Consider the following 15,172-nt stretch of genomic DNA (forward strand, 5'->3'; position numbering starts at 1 on the left):
CATTATATAGAAAAAATATACTTGTTTTACAGCAGTACTAACCAGTGATGTCAGTGCTGAAAACAGATGGCTTAAACAAGCAGTATGTGAGCTCATTGCTAGTTAATTTTTTTCAGTTAATGGAAAACAAATTTTGACCTTTTAAGTCAATGAAAGATAATTTTTTCACTTTCTTTCATTCATTATAATCAATAATTTTAGAAAGCCTGCAACAGTGTCACTGATGATTTTAAAAATTTATTTTTTTTCATGTGTAGCACAATGCATTTCAAGAACTGATCCTTATTATCAAAAGTAAAATACCAATGTAAATATCTGCACTTGAAAATGAGAATGAATTCTCAAAATGCTTGGAGCTAGGCCTGAAAAAATACAGAATGGCTGCAGTGTTTTATTATTTAAAACACAACTTTTTTACTTTAGTCAAATTTTTGTCAGGAAAACTTATTGCAGAGAAAGGTTATTTAGAATGGCAAAATTGCTGTGAACCATCACTAACTTTTCTAACATGACCGAATTTAAAATTTCTAGCATGGCTGAATTTAATGTAAAATCAAGCAATGGAAAATCCAGGATGGAATAATAACAATATTATGAAAAGGATAGTTGCTACTCACCATACAGCAAACAGGCACATCAAAAAGACTGTCAAACAAAGCTTTCGACCAACAGGCCTTCTTCAGAAAACACACACACACACACACACACACACACACACGACCAGAGATTGCAAGCAGCAGTGCATGATGGGTGAAGAAAACTGGGTGGTGGGGTGTGGGACAGTAAAGTGCTACTTGTGGGAGCACACACAGATAAGATGGGGAGAGGGTAGGGCAGCTAGGTGCAGTCAAGAGAGAGAGGAAGGGCATCAGGTGGCAGGGGGGAGTGGCAGGTGGGGGGGGGGGGCAGCTAGGTGCAATCGAGAGGTTAGAAGTAGGACAGGTGGGAAGCGGTGGGGGCACTGGAAAAAGAAAAAAGTAAAAAGACTGTGGATGTGTTGGTGGGATAGAGGGCTGTGTAGTGCTGGAATGGGAACAGGGAGGGGGTAGTTGGTGGATGTATTATAGGAAGAGTTCCCACCTGCGCAATTCAGATTACCTGGTGTTGGTGGGAAGGATCAAGATGGCACAGGCCATGAAGCAGTCACTAAAATTAAGAACGTGGTGTTGGGCAGCATGCTCAGCAACTGGGTGATCCAAGTGGCCACAGTCTGTCAGTGGCCACTTATGCAGACAGACAGGTTGTTGGTTGTCATGCCCACACAGAATGCAGCATAGTGGCTGCAGATTATCTTGTAGATCACATCCCTTTGATGGGATAGGTGATCCTTGTAACAGGACTAGTGGAAGGATGTATGGGACAGATCTTGCATCTAGCTGTATTACAGAGATATGAGCCATGAGGCAAGGGGTTGGGTAAGAATGGACAAGAATATTGTGTAGGTACAGTGGGTGGCAGAATAGCACTATGGGAGGGGTAGGAAGGATAGCGAGTAGGACATCCCTAATTTCCCTCATTTCAGGGCATGACAAAAGGTAGTCAAAACCCTGGTGGAGAATGTGATACAGTTGCTCCAGTCCTGGATGGTACTGAGTTTTGAGGAGAATGCTCGTCTATGGCCGGATGGTGGGACTTAGGGAAGTGGTGGGTGACTGGAAAGATAAGGCTTGGGAGATCTGTTTTTGTACAAGGTTGGGAGGCTAATTACAGTCTGTGAGGCCTCAGTGAGACCCTTGGTAATTTAGAGAGGGATTCCTTGTCACGACAAATGTGATGGCCACAGGTGATTAGGCTGTATGGAATGGACTTCTTGGTATGGAATGGGTGGCAGCTGTCAAAGTGGAGGTATTGATGGTTGTTGATAGGTTTGATATGCACAGAAGTACTGACATAGTCATCTTTGAAGTGGAGGTCAACATCAAGGAAGATGACTCGTTGAGTTGAGGAGGACCAGGTGAAGTGCTTGGGGGAGATGGTGTTGAGGTTTTGGAGGAATGTGGATAGAGTGTCTTCGCCTTCAATCTAGATCATGAAGATATCATCAATGAATCTGAACCAGATGAAGGGTTTGGAATTCTAGGTGGTTAGGAAGGACTTCTCTAAATGGCCCATGAATATGTTGGCATAGGAGTGTGCCATGCAGGTGCCCATAGCTGTACCCAGATTTGTTTTACCTTCAAAGGAGAAATAATTGTGGATTAGAATTTAGTTGGTCATAGTGACTAGGAAGTAGGTTGTAGGTTTGGAATCCATCAGGATTTGTGAAAGGTAGTGTTCAACAATGGCAAGGTCCTGGGTATTTGGGATGTTAGTGTAAAGAGAGGTGGCATCAACAGTGATGAGCAGGACACCACGTGGCAAAGGAACAGGAACTGTGGGAGTCAGTCTAACCATCTAACCTCCCTACTGCATCTATCTGCCCTACCTCTCTCCACCTCAGACCTGTATGCTCCTGCTCTTTCTGACAATTGTGCAATAATGCAATTTAGCTTTCTTTTACACAAAATTCTGAAGTCTGGTCTCAGGTATTCAGGAGATATATAATCATTGGTCACATTTGGGAATTTCAAACTCTATTATCTTTTTGCACACTTTAACAACATGTTTTAATTTCATTCATAAGAATTGTAATGAAACCTAATTATTCTGCAAAGATGTAAGTAATTCCGTAATAAACTGCAAGACAAACTGACACTTTTATTTTTATGCAGTCTCTTATATGCCGGGTGGTGAAGACATATTCAATTATCAAAACTAAATCTGGTGTAGGAAGGTATGTTATTTTACTGCCAGTTTACAACTCTCTCTCTCTCTCTGTCTGTCTGTGTGTGTGTGTGTGTGTGTGTGTGTGTGTGTGTGTGTACTTGTAGTCTGATTCAATAAGGAATTTATTCTAAAAGCTACCAAGTTTTATTTCTCTTTTGTGGTTGCCTGTCAGCAACTCGATGCTTCAGCTATTCAGTGAGCAGTCTTCCTTGCTCCTGAATTATTAATGCTAAAAGAAGTTCTTTACCTCCAGCAGATACCGTATGACAAATTGGAATTTGTGAAGAAAGATAGTGAAGTGAAAATTATAAGTGGATCTGCACTCTCCACAAATAACAAACTGTGTTATCAAGCAAGGTTTAATATAAGTGTATGATGCAACAATTTGAAAAGTATTCATTCGCAGAGATTCGGCGGAATATTACAATTAAGTCTCAGTCAAATTCTGCTCAGATTAATACTGACAAAACCAGATACTGTCTCTGCATACTAATACTGCATAGAGATCCAATAGAGTCCACAACAGACAGATAATTTTTGTACTTACAAAATAAGTGGCATTATATGGAAATGTTTGCATTGTCACACAATATACTTTGCTGTTAGATCTTTGAGTTTGATTCACTTTCATACAATCTTTATGTATCTATTAAGAGTGTCACATTTTGTGCCATGAGTGTGAAATAATATGACATATGAGTGGTCTATTAAAATATTGTAAAATCTGGATTTGCAATTGTGCTCTACTGCCTGGACTCTCCCATACTCTGCCAAATCTAAAAATAAACTGGTTCTCACTGATACCATCCTATCCCATTATATGTTGGTATATTTGAGTAAGAATGATATTTCTCTAATCCAGGCTGCCACTTCTCCAAAAACACTATTCTTCACATCCTCTTACCAGTTCTCAGATAAACGCAATTCTGTGATCTCATTTCTTATTAATTTTATTACCTTTGCACATGACATAATTATTTCATATTTAAGACATAAGAGGAGTGATTTCAAGACTCTTGGAACCATAAGTCTTTATGAGTCATTAACTGGGCTTCTAGTCATCCTATTTTATAACAGCTAAACCATTTCCCTAGACAGATGGGTCGTCTACGAATGCTGCCTTCTTTGATTCTGATGTTTGTGTACTAGAGGCCAGTAAGTAGCTTTCACTGACACTGATCTGTTTAATGTCAGCAACACCTGTCCACCGTTTAATACTTAAGAGTCATTAGCTACAGTCCAATCATTTACTGAAATTACAGTTGGGTTTTCACTTAATCTGTACCATCAGTTATCATAATCTTATTAATCAACAAATTTCTCATTGTGGATGCATTCAAGTTTCACTGTGTCATTATTTTGAAAACATGGATTATTCCTCATCACGTAATCATTCATCTATCTGCCAGCACTGTTTTATCATCTAATTTGTGTAGCCTTTTTATTTTGTTTTTCAGTTCTTTAAAATAAAAATTCATTAAACCAGAATTTCATTATGATATGTCGGAATACATATGATGTTGTAATGAATTTTGTAATTCAATGACTGAGTTATGGTTTAACCATTAAAATGTGCTGTTAGACTTGTGTGATCAATACTTTGATGATAAAAATATTGTGTGAACTATATATCATCATGTTGAATAATTCTTTGCCCATCTTTTATGCAGCCACAAGCTGAAAATTTACCAGATGGTAAAGTTTTGGTTAACGATGTAACATCTTGAAAATATCTAAAACCATTGGTACATATTGAAATTAGCTACAGGTATTACTAAAATATTTGAGCTTTGAATAAGAAAGACTAGTTAGATATAGAACAACAATGATAACTTACCTTTCATACATTCAACCCCTATTTCCTTAAAGATGTTGCTGTAAGCTGTAGTTACAGTGTCATATGTGACTTCTGCATTTTCAACTGAGGTATCAAACGAGTACAAGTCTTTCATAATAAACTCTCTTGCTCTCATTAGACCAAACCGTGGTTTCATTTCATCTCGGAACTTACTTCCTATCTGATACAATAAGAGTGGGAAATGGTGATGTGATAATTGTGGTACAGATGCTATCAGGTCAGTAACTGCTTCTTCATGTGTCTTGAAAAGAAACAGAAAGGGGTATCAATCAAAAATGAAATCACAAGAATAACAAAATGATTTATTAAATGTTTTAACCCACATATAAAAGTTAGTTTATTGACATAGTGAGAACATTTCTTTTCAGTGTCTTGCTGGTAGGTATATCACAATTTTTTTTGGCCAAAGAGGCTTTTCAGTTTAATTGCTACAGCTGATTGCAAACACCACCCCCTAGCTCAAGAACAAAGATGTAATTTACGAATTTCATTTAGTTCATGGCAGTATCATAATCTTTTCTTTGGAATGGAGAATTTATTAACATGGTAGTGGGTTAAGTGGGATGTGGTGTGATGGAAAAGATTGAGATGTGATCAGGTGGAGAATGGTGGGTTGGGGTGCAGTGTGATAGGACAGAGTGGGGTGTGGTGCATTGTGGTGCAGAGGGGTGTGATGTGATGAATTAAGATGGGCTGGGGTGGATTAGGGTGTGATAGGGTGGAGTAATTTGGAATAGTGTGTAGGAAGGTGCATGGTGTTAGAGTAGGTTCGATAGTAGTGGTGTAGGGTGGGTAGCGGTGGAGCAGGGTGGGTGGTGTTGGAGTAGGATGGGTGGCAGCAGCTTAGGGAGGGTGGAGGTGACTTAGAGTGGGTAGTGATGGAGTAGAGTGAGTGACGGTGGAGTTGGATGGGATGCAGTGGATAGGGTAGGTGGCGGGTGAGCAGCAGTGGAGTGGGGTGGGTGGCAGTGGAGTAGGATGGGTGGCAGGTGGTATGGTGGGTGGCAGTGGCGTAGAGTGGGGGTGATGGAGTAGGGTGAGTGACAGTGGAGTAGGCTGGCTGGCAGTGAAGTAGGTTGGGTGATGGTTGGGTAGGGTAGGTGGCAGTGGAGTAAGATAGGTGGGAGTGGTAGGTGGCAGTGGTGTAGGGTGAGAGGTGGTGACAAGGGAGTCATATTGATAAAAAAGTCACAGGATTTTGTGTAAGAACTGGAACAGTTTTAACCAAACATGTATGCTGTGAAAGTAAAAAATACTGTAGCACCCCACAGCTTAGGAATTGTGGTGGTGGAGGTAATGATGGAATGTTTGGAGAAATTTAAACATAAGTAGGTACACTTGTGATTGCTGCCTGGAATAAAATACTGAGGGGCTGAGACAACTATAGTATTTCAGTGGAATGGTGTTGGGGAGGGAAGGAGACACCACATAAAAGACTAACATTGAGTCCAATATGTAGGTTTTGTGTCTGCTAATCTGATTGTCATGGCAACAGTAATTTAGGGATAGCATTTTTGACCCTTAATCAAAATGTCATGGCCCTGGGTTCAATCAACGACACTGTTTAGATTCTGAATAAAATTCATCATCAGTGCTGGTCAAAGATTCTATTATAAGCAATCACCCTCTATATGCCAACAGCTTTGTCAAACTGAGAAGATAAAAGTTGTAATGGAACAGATTGAGGCTGAAGTATTGTAGAACACAATAAATTGGTTTGGAATATGAACCGATTCAGCCAATTCCATTACGTATATTGGATATACTTTTGCATTTTAACTCGCGATCTATGACCAATCTTTATAAAATAATGTGTGCAATGCTACATAGTGTATATTTGTCATTCTCAGTACAAACTGGAACAAAGTAATTTATATAAAATATTATGAATTGTCATAAGAAACCACTACAATAGGAAGTGAAATTATAATATAATTATGTTTAAAGAACAGTTATTGAAATTAATTATTCAAGCACTTACAATGTAAATTTTGATTTGAAAGAGTGCAAATTTATTACGTTTCACTAGAGAAATTGTAATTATGCTTTGTCATGCACATGACGGTGTGTCTAGATAATTACTGTTTTTAATTGTACTTTCTACAAGGATCCTGGGTAATACAAGAAGAGACAGGATAAAGAATGAATCAATATGAAACACTGAAACAACCCTTAGGTTAATTCCCTAAACGAAACTAAGAGAAAAATAGGCTTAAATGGTTTGGCCATGTTAAAAGAATGGGCCCAGAAATACTTTCAAGGAAAGCTCTAGAACAGACAGAATCTATATCTACATCTATATTCTGCAGACTACTGTGAAGTGCATGGCGGAGGGTATATCCCATTGTACCAGTTATTAGGGTTTCTTCCTGTTCCATTCATGTATGGAGCATGGGAAGAATGATGGTTTGAATACCTTTGTGCATGCAGTAATTATTCTAATCTCATCCTCACGATCCATGTGTGAGTGATATATAGGGAGTAATCATTTAAAGCCAGTTCTTGAAACTTTATTAATAGACTTTCTTGGGATAGTTTACATCTGTCTTCAAGAGTCTGTCATTTCAGTTCCTTTAGTATCTCTTTTACACTCTCCCATGGATTAAACAAACCTATGACAATTTGTGCTTCCCTTCTCTGTAGACGTTCAATATCCCCTGTTAGTCCTATCTGGTATGGGTACCACACACTTGAGTAATATTCTAGGATGGGACACATGACTGATTTATAAGCAATCTCTACTGTAGACCGAATGCACTTCCCCAGTATTCTACCAATACACCGAAGTCTACCACTTGCTTTACCCATGACTGAACCTATGTGATCGTTTCATTTCATATCTCAGGTACTTGTATGAGTTGGCCAATTTGAAAAGTGACTCATTGATGTTATAGTCATACGATACTATGTTTTTTTGTGGAGTGCACAGTTTTACATTTTTGAACATTTAGAGCAAGTTGCCAGTCTTTGCACCATGTTGAAATCTTATCAAGATTTGACTGAATATTTATGCAGCCTCTTTCAGATAGTACTTCCTTATAGATAAGTGCATCATCTGTAAGGAGCCTGATTTTACTATTAATATTGTCTGCAAGGTCATTAACATGCAACATGAACAGCAAGCATACCAACATACTTCCCTGTGGCACACCTGAAGTTGCTTCTACATTTGATGATAATTCTCAATCCAAGATAATATGCTGTGTCCTCCCTATCAGAAAGTCCTAAATCCAGTCACAAATTTCAATTGATACCCAATAGGATCATACTTTGGACAATAAGTGTAGGTGCAGTACTGAGTCAAATGCTTTTCAGAAATCAAGAAACACTGCATCTACCTGGTTGCCTTGATCTAAAGCTTTCAGTAAGTCATGTGAGAAAAGTTCGAGTTCAGTTTCTCATGATTGATGTTTTAGAAAATCATGCTGGTTTTCACTGAGGAGGTCATTTTGTTCAAGATACCTCATTATGTTTGAGCTGGGAATATGTCCAAAGATTCTACAACAAATCGATGTCAAGGATATCTGACAGTAGTTTTGTGGATCAGTTCTACTACCATTCTTGTAGATGTGTGTGACCCGTATCTTTTTTCAAGAACTGGGATGGGTTTTTGTTCGAGAGATCTACGACGGATTGTAGTGAGAAGAAGGGCTAATTCAGCTCCAAATTCAGTGTAGAATCTGACAGGGATCTCATCAGGGCCTGGAGCTTTGTTCAGTTCTAACAATTTCAGCTATTTCTCAACACCACTGACACTAATACTTATTTCATTAATCTTTTCAGTGGACATGGATTAAATTGGGGCAATTCTCTTGGGTTTTTATTTGTAAAGGAACATTTGCAAACAGAATTAAGCCTTTCAGCTTTCGCTTTGCTACCCTCAATTTCAGTTCTTGTCTCATTCGTTAGGAACTGGACACTAACTTCGGTGCCACTAGCAGCTTTTACATATGACCAGAGTTTATTTGGATTTTGTGAAATGTAATTTGACAATATTCTGCTACAGTAGTCACTGAAGGCATCACACATTGGTCTCTTGACAGCTGAATGTGTTTCATTCAGCATCTCTCTATCTATAGATGTATGTTTTGTTTTACATCTATTATGCAGTAATATCTGTTTCTTTAGAAGTTTCTTTACAGTGACTGTATACAATGGAGGTTCCCTCCTATGATGAACTGTTCTACCGTGTACATATCTATCAAGTGCACAGTCAACTATTCTTTTAAATCTGAGCCAGAGTTCCTCTACATACTCCTAACCTGTGCTGAATGTTCCAAGTTCCTCATTGAGATATAACATTACTAATTTTTTTATCTAGTTTACTGAACATATATAGCTTTTTATTGTTTTGGTTGTCCTTTGTACTTTGGTAATCATTGTTGCTGCAATCACATCATGGTCATTGATACCAGTTTTGAAATGGATGTCCTGAAACAGGTCAGGTCTATTTATTGCCATTAGATCCAATATATCTCCATTATGAGTAGGGTCCCTAACTATCTGTTCTAGGTAGTTTTCAGAGAAGGCATTTAGTAATGTTTCACAAGATGTCTTATTAAAACCACAACTAACCAAACTGTAATTTTCCAAGATAATTGTTGGATGATTAAAGTCTCCACTGATGACTACAGTATGATTGGGGAACTTCCTTACAAGTGAAAAGAGGTTTTCTCTGAAGTTTTCAGTTACATCAGGAGATGAGTCTGGTGGGTGGTAGAAGGATCCAATTATCATTTTATGCCCATCCCTGATACTGAGTCTTGCCCAAACTATCTCACATGCAGCTTCAATTTCCATCTTGGTGCATTTGAGTTTTATGTCTACTGCAACAAGTACACCACTTCCATTTCCCATTTGCCTATACACTTAAATTTTCCCCAAAAATCTCATTGCTGTCAATTTTAGGTTTGAACCAGCTTTCTGCACCTAGTATTATGTGAGCTTCACTGCTTTTCATGAGCACTTCAAACTCTGGCATTTTGTTGTGAAAGCCTTGGCAGTTTATCATTAGGATTTTAACACTACCACCTGTGGGAGGTATTTTTTTTTTTTTTGATCTTACATTGATTCTTCTACAGCCATCATTATATGGATTGGATGGAGGGCCACCTAATCTAAAAAATCCTTTTCTGCACCCCACACACAGTCAGCTACCTGAGTAGCAGCCTCTGATGTGTAGTGCACACCTAGCCTATTTAGGGGGACCCTATGGTTCTCAACCCTATGGAGCAAGTGCAGGAAGCTGCAGCCCAGCTTGTCACAGAACTTTTGAAGCCTCTGGTTCAGTCCTTCCATTTGACTCTCTGATTCAGTCCTTTCATTTGACTCAGAACCAATGGGCTATGATCAGTTTTGGCGACAATGCTGCAAATTGTGAGCTTTGTTGAAACTCCATGCACAAGGATGGTCTTCTCAACCTTCTCTGCCAGTCACTGGAATGACCCAAGAATGACTTCGGAGCCCAGACGACAAGCATAATTTGTTTCAATGTGCACCACAATCTGCTGTTGGTTGCAACCTGTTTCCTCTATGGCTGCCGAAATAGTCTCTTCAACATGTTGAATGAGGCCCCCAGGCATACACACTAAGTGCACCTGGTGTCCTTTCCAGCCCTTGCTGCCATTTCCATAAGGGGTACCATCATTCGCTGTACATTTGAACTGCCAACGATTTTGCGTTTGCCTCCTCGTGTCAGTGGGCAAAGGAGATTTCCCCACAACAGGTGAAGTGAGTCCTACTGGGTCAGTTTCAGTTTCAGTTTCAGTGAAAGACAGCACCTCAAACTTGTTGGTTAGGGGGATCGGTACAACAGCCTGAACCCTCCCAAGTCCCCATCCACCCTGTACAGGATACCTAGATCCACCATTGACATGCCACTTGCAGTCAAGTGCACGGGTAAGGACAGGTCCTGTCCTTTCTGCAGAGAAGACAGAATCTACAGGAGAGGAAAGTACCTGAGGTACCTCTGGCACAGGTACCACAGGTACACAACTCTCGGAAGCTCTTCCAACACACCGATTTGCAGCAGCTGTCAATTGTTTGACAGTAGTCAGGGTGGTTTCAAGCTGCTTATGAACATCAACCAACTCATCCTGTGTTTGAGAACAGCATTTGCAGTGGGGCTGCATTTTGGCTGGTGCTATACATTACAAGGCAGTGAACAAAGGACTTTAAATTATTCCTGCTGATTATCTTTTAATCTGTAGAGCTAAAAAGTTGCTAATTCCCTATAAGAATTGAAGCAGATACACAAAACGAGATTTCCATTAAAGCAACACAAAAAACTGTGGTAAAAGTTACTAGTTTCCTAAAATATTTTGTTGCTAATTATAGTTGTTAGCAAACTTGAAAAGAGAGTTAATTTATGATAAATTCAGATAATATATAGGTCTACTCCTTTTAAGGGAAAACTAGATGTACCACAAAATGTTAATTAGAAAATCTGCTACAGTAACTAAACTACAAACCCCAATTTGTTACAAATTGGTCATAGATTATACAAAGGACAATGTTATTATCAATAATGAATGTACTGGTCTATACTATTAAGAATATATTTATACTTTGGTAGCTGTGCCCACCAAACCAATACATTGCAGAAGAGTATGGTATGGAGTTGATGTAGTATGCTATGTCTACAAGTTAATTCACAAATCAGTTACAAGGAGTTGTAAAAGTTTGGAAAATGTTGTGAAAGTGGAAGCTCTACTCTCTCTATGTTCAAAAGTTATTTTGTGAATAAATGGCAAAGAGTGGTCAAACAGTGGGGTTTGAATGCTTAATTTAAGGAAGCAGTTAATATCTCTGAACTGAAAAATTTAAATGAAAGGATCTCTCCAACAACAAGCACTCAGATTAAACATCAACTAAGTATCAACTACAAATGTAGCATCACATGTTCATTGCAATGAACAAACTATTTTGAACTTTGTTATGGTACAATATACTTAGGGCAGGGATATGTTACAGTATTCAGGGCATTTTCTTGCTCTTCAGGTGGGTAACTGCCCATAAAGGTGGCAGAATCAGCAATGATCAATGGCATGAGGATACAGAAGGCAATAGAAACTCTTTTAAACCCTACTGGATGTACTGACAGAATATTCAGAACTACTGACAAATATCATTACATTTATGACTGGCAAGGACGCTACCAGGAAGCAAAACACAGCACCTCCCAACACTGTACACTGATCTTTACTGGTAGTTCCCTAGATGACCACACCAAGGGGCCGGGTTTCGATTCCCGGCTGGGTCTGAGATTTTCTCCACTCAGCGACTGGGTGTTGTGTTGTCCTCATTATCATTTCATCATCATCAGTGGAAGGTAACAGGAAACCACCACTGGAATCACTTCCCTAGGTGCTCAAGCAGTGGACCTCTCTGAAGAGGCTTTCCCCGTGACAAGACCTGCCGTAAGGCAGAACACAAAGTTCAGTTTCCTAGACGACAATGCTATATTTACTGACTTTGCCGGGTAATGAATCAGACTGCTCTTACTGTTGTGCAAGTTGACTATCCCTGTGTGAGATTTCTGTAGAGAAAGTTACACTTCAGCACCTATTGACTGGTATTCATACTCAGCCAAGCAAACCAACTACTACTGTAGTGATTTCCACCATCACCTATCAGTACTGCCACACCTATGTTACCAACTGGCAACTTTCCTGTATTCAGTTTAACCTGAATGCACAGTGAATTAATTGTACTAATTCTTTAATTTCTTTGTGGTTTAGGACAATTATTTTATTTTATTGTGAGCTTATTGACTTTTGTTTCATGTTGCAGTATATGTATGCAAGAGTAATAATTAACAGTTGTCATAGAAGAGCAAATCACAAAAGAAACCATTGCATTAAAGGTACTACTACTATATGTACCCACAGGAAATGTGGCCTGTAACTGAAAAAAGCGTCATGATGATCTCTCCATTGGAGAAAGCTTTTGGATTGGTCCTCTGTTCAGATCTCTGAGAGGGGACTGCCAAGGAAGAGCTGACCATGAGAGAACATTGGAAAACCAACAAAAGGGGAACATTATGCATCAGAGCATGGGAAGTCACAAGTCTGAATGTGGTAGGGAAGTTAGAAAATTTGGAAAGGGAAGCCAAACACTCCATCTAGATATAGTAGGAGTTAGTGAAGTGTAATGGAAAGAAGATAAGGATTGCTGGCTATATGATTAGGAGGTAATATCAATAGCAGCAAAAAATGATGTGACAGTAGTTGGATTCATTATGAATAAGGAAGAAGAACAAAGTGTTAGATACTATGAGTAGTTCATTGACTGGATTATTCTCATTGGTACATATGTTTAAAACTATATCTCAAGTATACATGCTGATGTTACAATCAGAAGATGAATGGAGAGAAAAAGAAAGAGAGAGAATAGTAAAGGAAAGGAATTAGAATTTTTTGTTAAAAAATCATTTGCAATACCACAGTCAGTACCATGCAGAATTAAAACAGAGACTGAAGTGGCAGTGAACCAATAATGTCACAAGTGGCTCATACCTAGATACACATTTCAGTACAGTCACAAGCTGCCAGACACTTAGTACACATTCAGCAGAAAGATGACAGAGACAGAAAACTAGAGCTGAGGTAAAGAGACATGTCTTCTACACAAGGATGCATAGAGAGAGCCTAATGAAATAATTAACAGGCTGTAACTTAAGTGAAAGTAGCAGAACAAGGATTACTGACAAAAAGTGAATAAGCAAGACGCATACGTATACTCCCATGCTAATCCCTTCAAATACCCTGGATTTTCAGCTCTCAAGGGAGTTGATTACTGGGATTGATGGCATTCACAGGAATAGTATTCAGTTCTGTGGTTAGAATAGAGTACTGAATCTGTGTCCTAGACGTTACAGCACCTCCCATGAAGTAGCCAAAGATGTTTTCGAGAAGCTGAACTATACTTGGTGAACTTCTTGCAGCTCACTGCCTACCATGAATTGATGGAGGGACTTAACTGTCTTCCATGACCACCACGTCACAAAATGCTGATTGTACCAGCGTTGTAGCAGAAGCCAGAAGTGAGAGCCTGTTCATGACACAGGCACCTTTGGGTTCTGAGCTCTACCATATTAGTAGGGAGGAGATCAATCGACCACACGGCTTTTGACACTGAGTCGATCACTGATGGGTCATCAAGGGTCACCACAGAATTCAGAGTGGAATAGAGTACACTCCAACAACCTGTGTGAAACCGAGTATTTGTACTGTATTTGCACTGTTGCAACAGCTGCAGCCTACCAAACAGCAGCCATGCTAAACAGACATCAGCAGGAATCCTATGAGTAGCTGAATGGGACTTCATCCAAGGCTGCTGTGGAAAGCACTGAGTTGCAAACATAATGAATACAATGACTGAACTCTTAACACTGTTTTAATAGTGTGGAGGATGCTTCACATGCTCTCCTCCACCATCCTGACCACATACGGGTGTCTCCCCTTGGCCCCCTGCAATATAGAAAAGAAGACAAGAATCTAATGATCGTGGGGATTTGGAACACTATAGGAGAGGAAGGAACAGAAGACAGAGTTAGGGGAGGATATGGGTTTGGGGTTGATCAAACAGTGGGAAGCAACCTTCCACCCCCATTCAGCAACTGACATGACCACATTTATCAGTCACAATTATGGGCGTACGAACTGTATTCACAGATTAAGATTGAAACAGGGAGGAAATTGACTGCCTGAGCTCTGCAACAAATTTCAGCTAGTAATAGTAAATACACTGTTCAAAAATCACACGAGGTCGTGATATATTTTGGAAAAGGCCTGGAGACACAAGAAGATACCACCTATACTACATCACATGAAAGGATGTAAAAGATGAATTTAGAATAATTGGGTTATTTGCAAGAAGAAACAATCCGTCTGAGTTATGTGACATATCTTTGGTAATTCCCACTATAACAATAATCAATAAAAAGAGCAGATAATTAAGTAAAGCCCCAATCATCTTGGGTGTGTGTTAGGCTGCTACAGTGCTTTATGTCAGCAATTATAAGAGATGTTTTGTGTTTGCTTCTCTGCAGTCAGAGAACTGGCTAATCCTGCTAGTTAGATGACGACCTACAGTATAACATGATGTTGTTGTTGTGGTCTTCAGTCCTGAGACTGGTTTGATGCAGCTCTCCATGCTACTCTATCCTGTGCAAGCTTCTTCATCTCCCAGTAGCTACTGCAAGCTACATCCTTCTGAATCTGCTTGGTGTATTCATCTCTTGGTCTCCCTCTACAATTTTTAACCTCCACGCTGCCCTCCAATACTAAATTGGTGATCCCTTGATGCCTCAGAACATGTCCTACCAACCGATCCCTTCTTCTAGTCAAGTTGTGCCACAAACTTCTCTTCACCCCAATCCTATTCAACCCCTCCTCATTAGTTATGTGATCTACCCATCTAATCTTCAGCATTCTTCTGTAGCACCATATTTCCAAAGCTTCTATTCTCTTCTTGTCTAAACTATTTATCATCCATGTTTCACTTCCATACATGGCTACACTCCATACAAATACTTTCAGAAGCGAC

The 15,172-nt window shown here is 39.4% G+C and overlaps 1 protein-coding gene across 2 annotated transcripts in view; it reads right to left on the minus strand.

Annotated features, from left to right (window-relative positions):
* LOC126188305 (probable proline--tRNA ligase, mitochondrial) overlaps positions 1–15,172 on the minus strand; it is a 107,368-nt gene that overhangs the window by 42,385 nt on the left and 49,811 nt on the right. For both annotated transcript variants that reach the window (XM_049929899.1, XM_049929897.1), the window contains one exon: positions 4,604–4,865. In XM_049929899.1, coding sequence (XP_049785856.1) covers positions 4,604–4,865 — 262 coding nt within the window. The remainder of the gene's footprint in view (positions 1–4,603; positions 4,866–15,172) is intronic.

This window comes from Schistocerca cancellata, chromosome 5 (assembly GCF_023864275.1).
Source record: "Schistocerca cancellata isolate TAMUIC-IGC-003103 chromosome 5, iqSchCanc2.1, whole genome shotgun sequence".
In the NCBI taxonomy this organism is placed as follows: domain Eukaryota; kingdom Metazoa; phylum Arthropoda; class Insecta; order Orthoptera; family Acrididae; genus Schistocerca; species Schistocerca cancellata.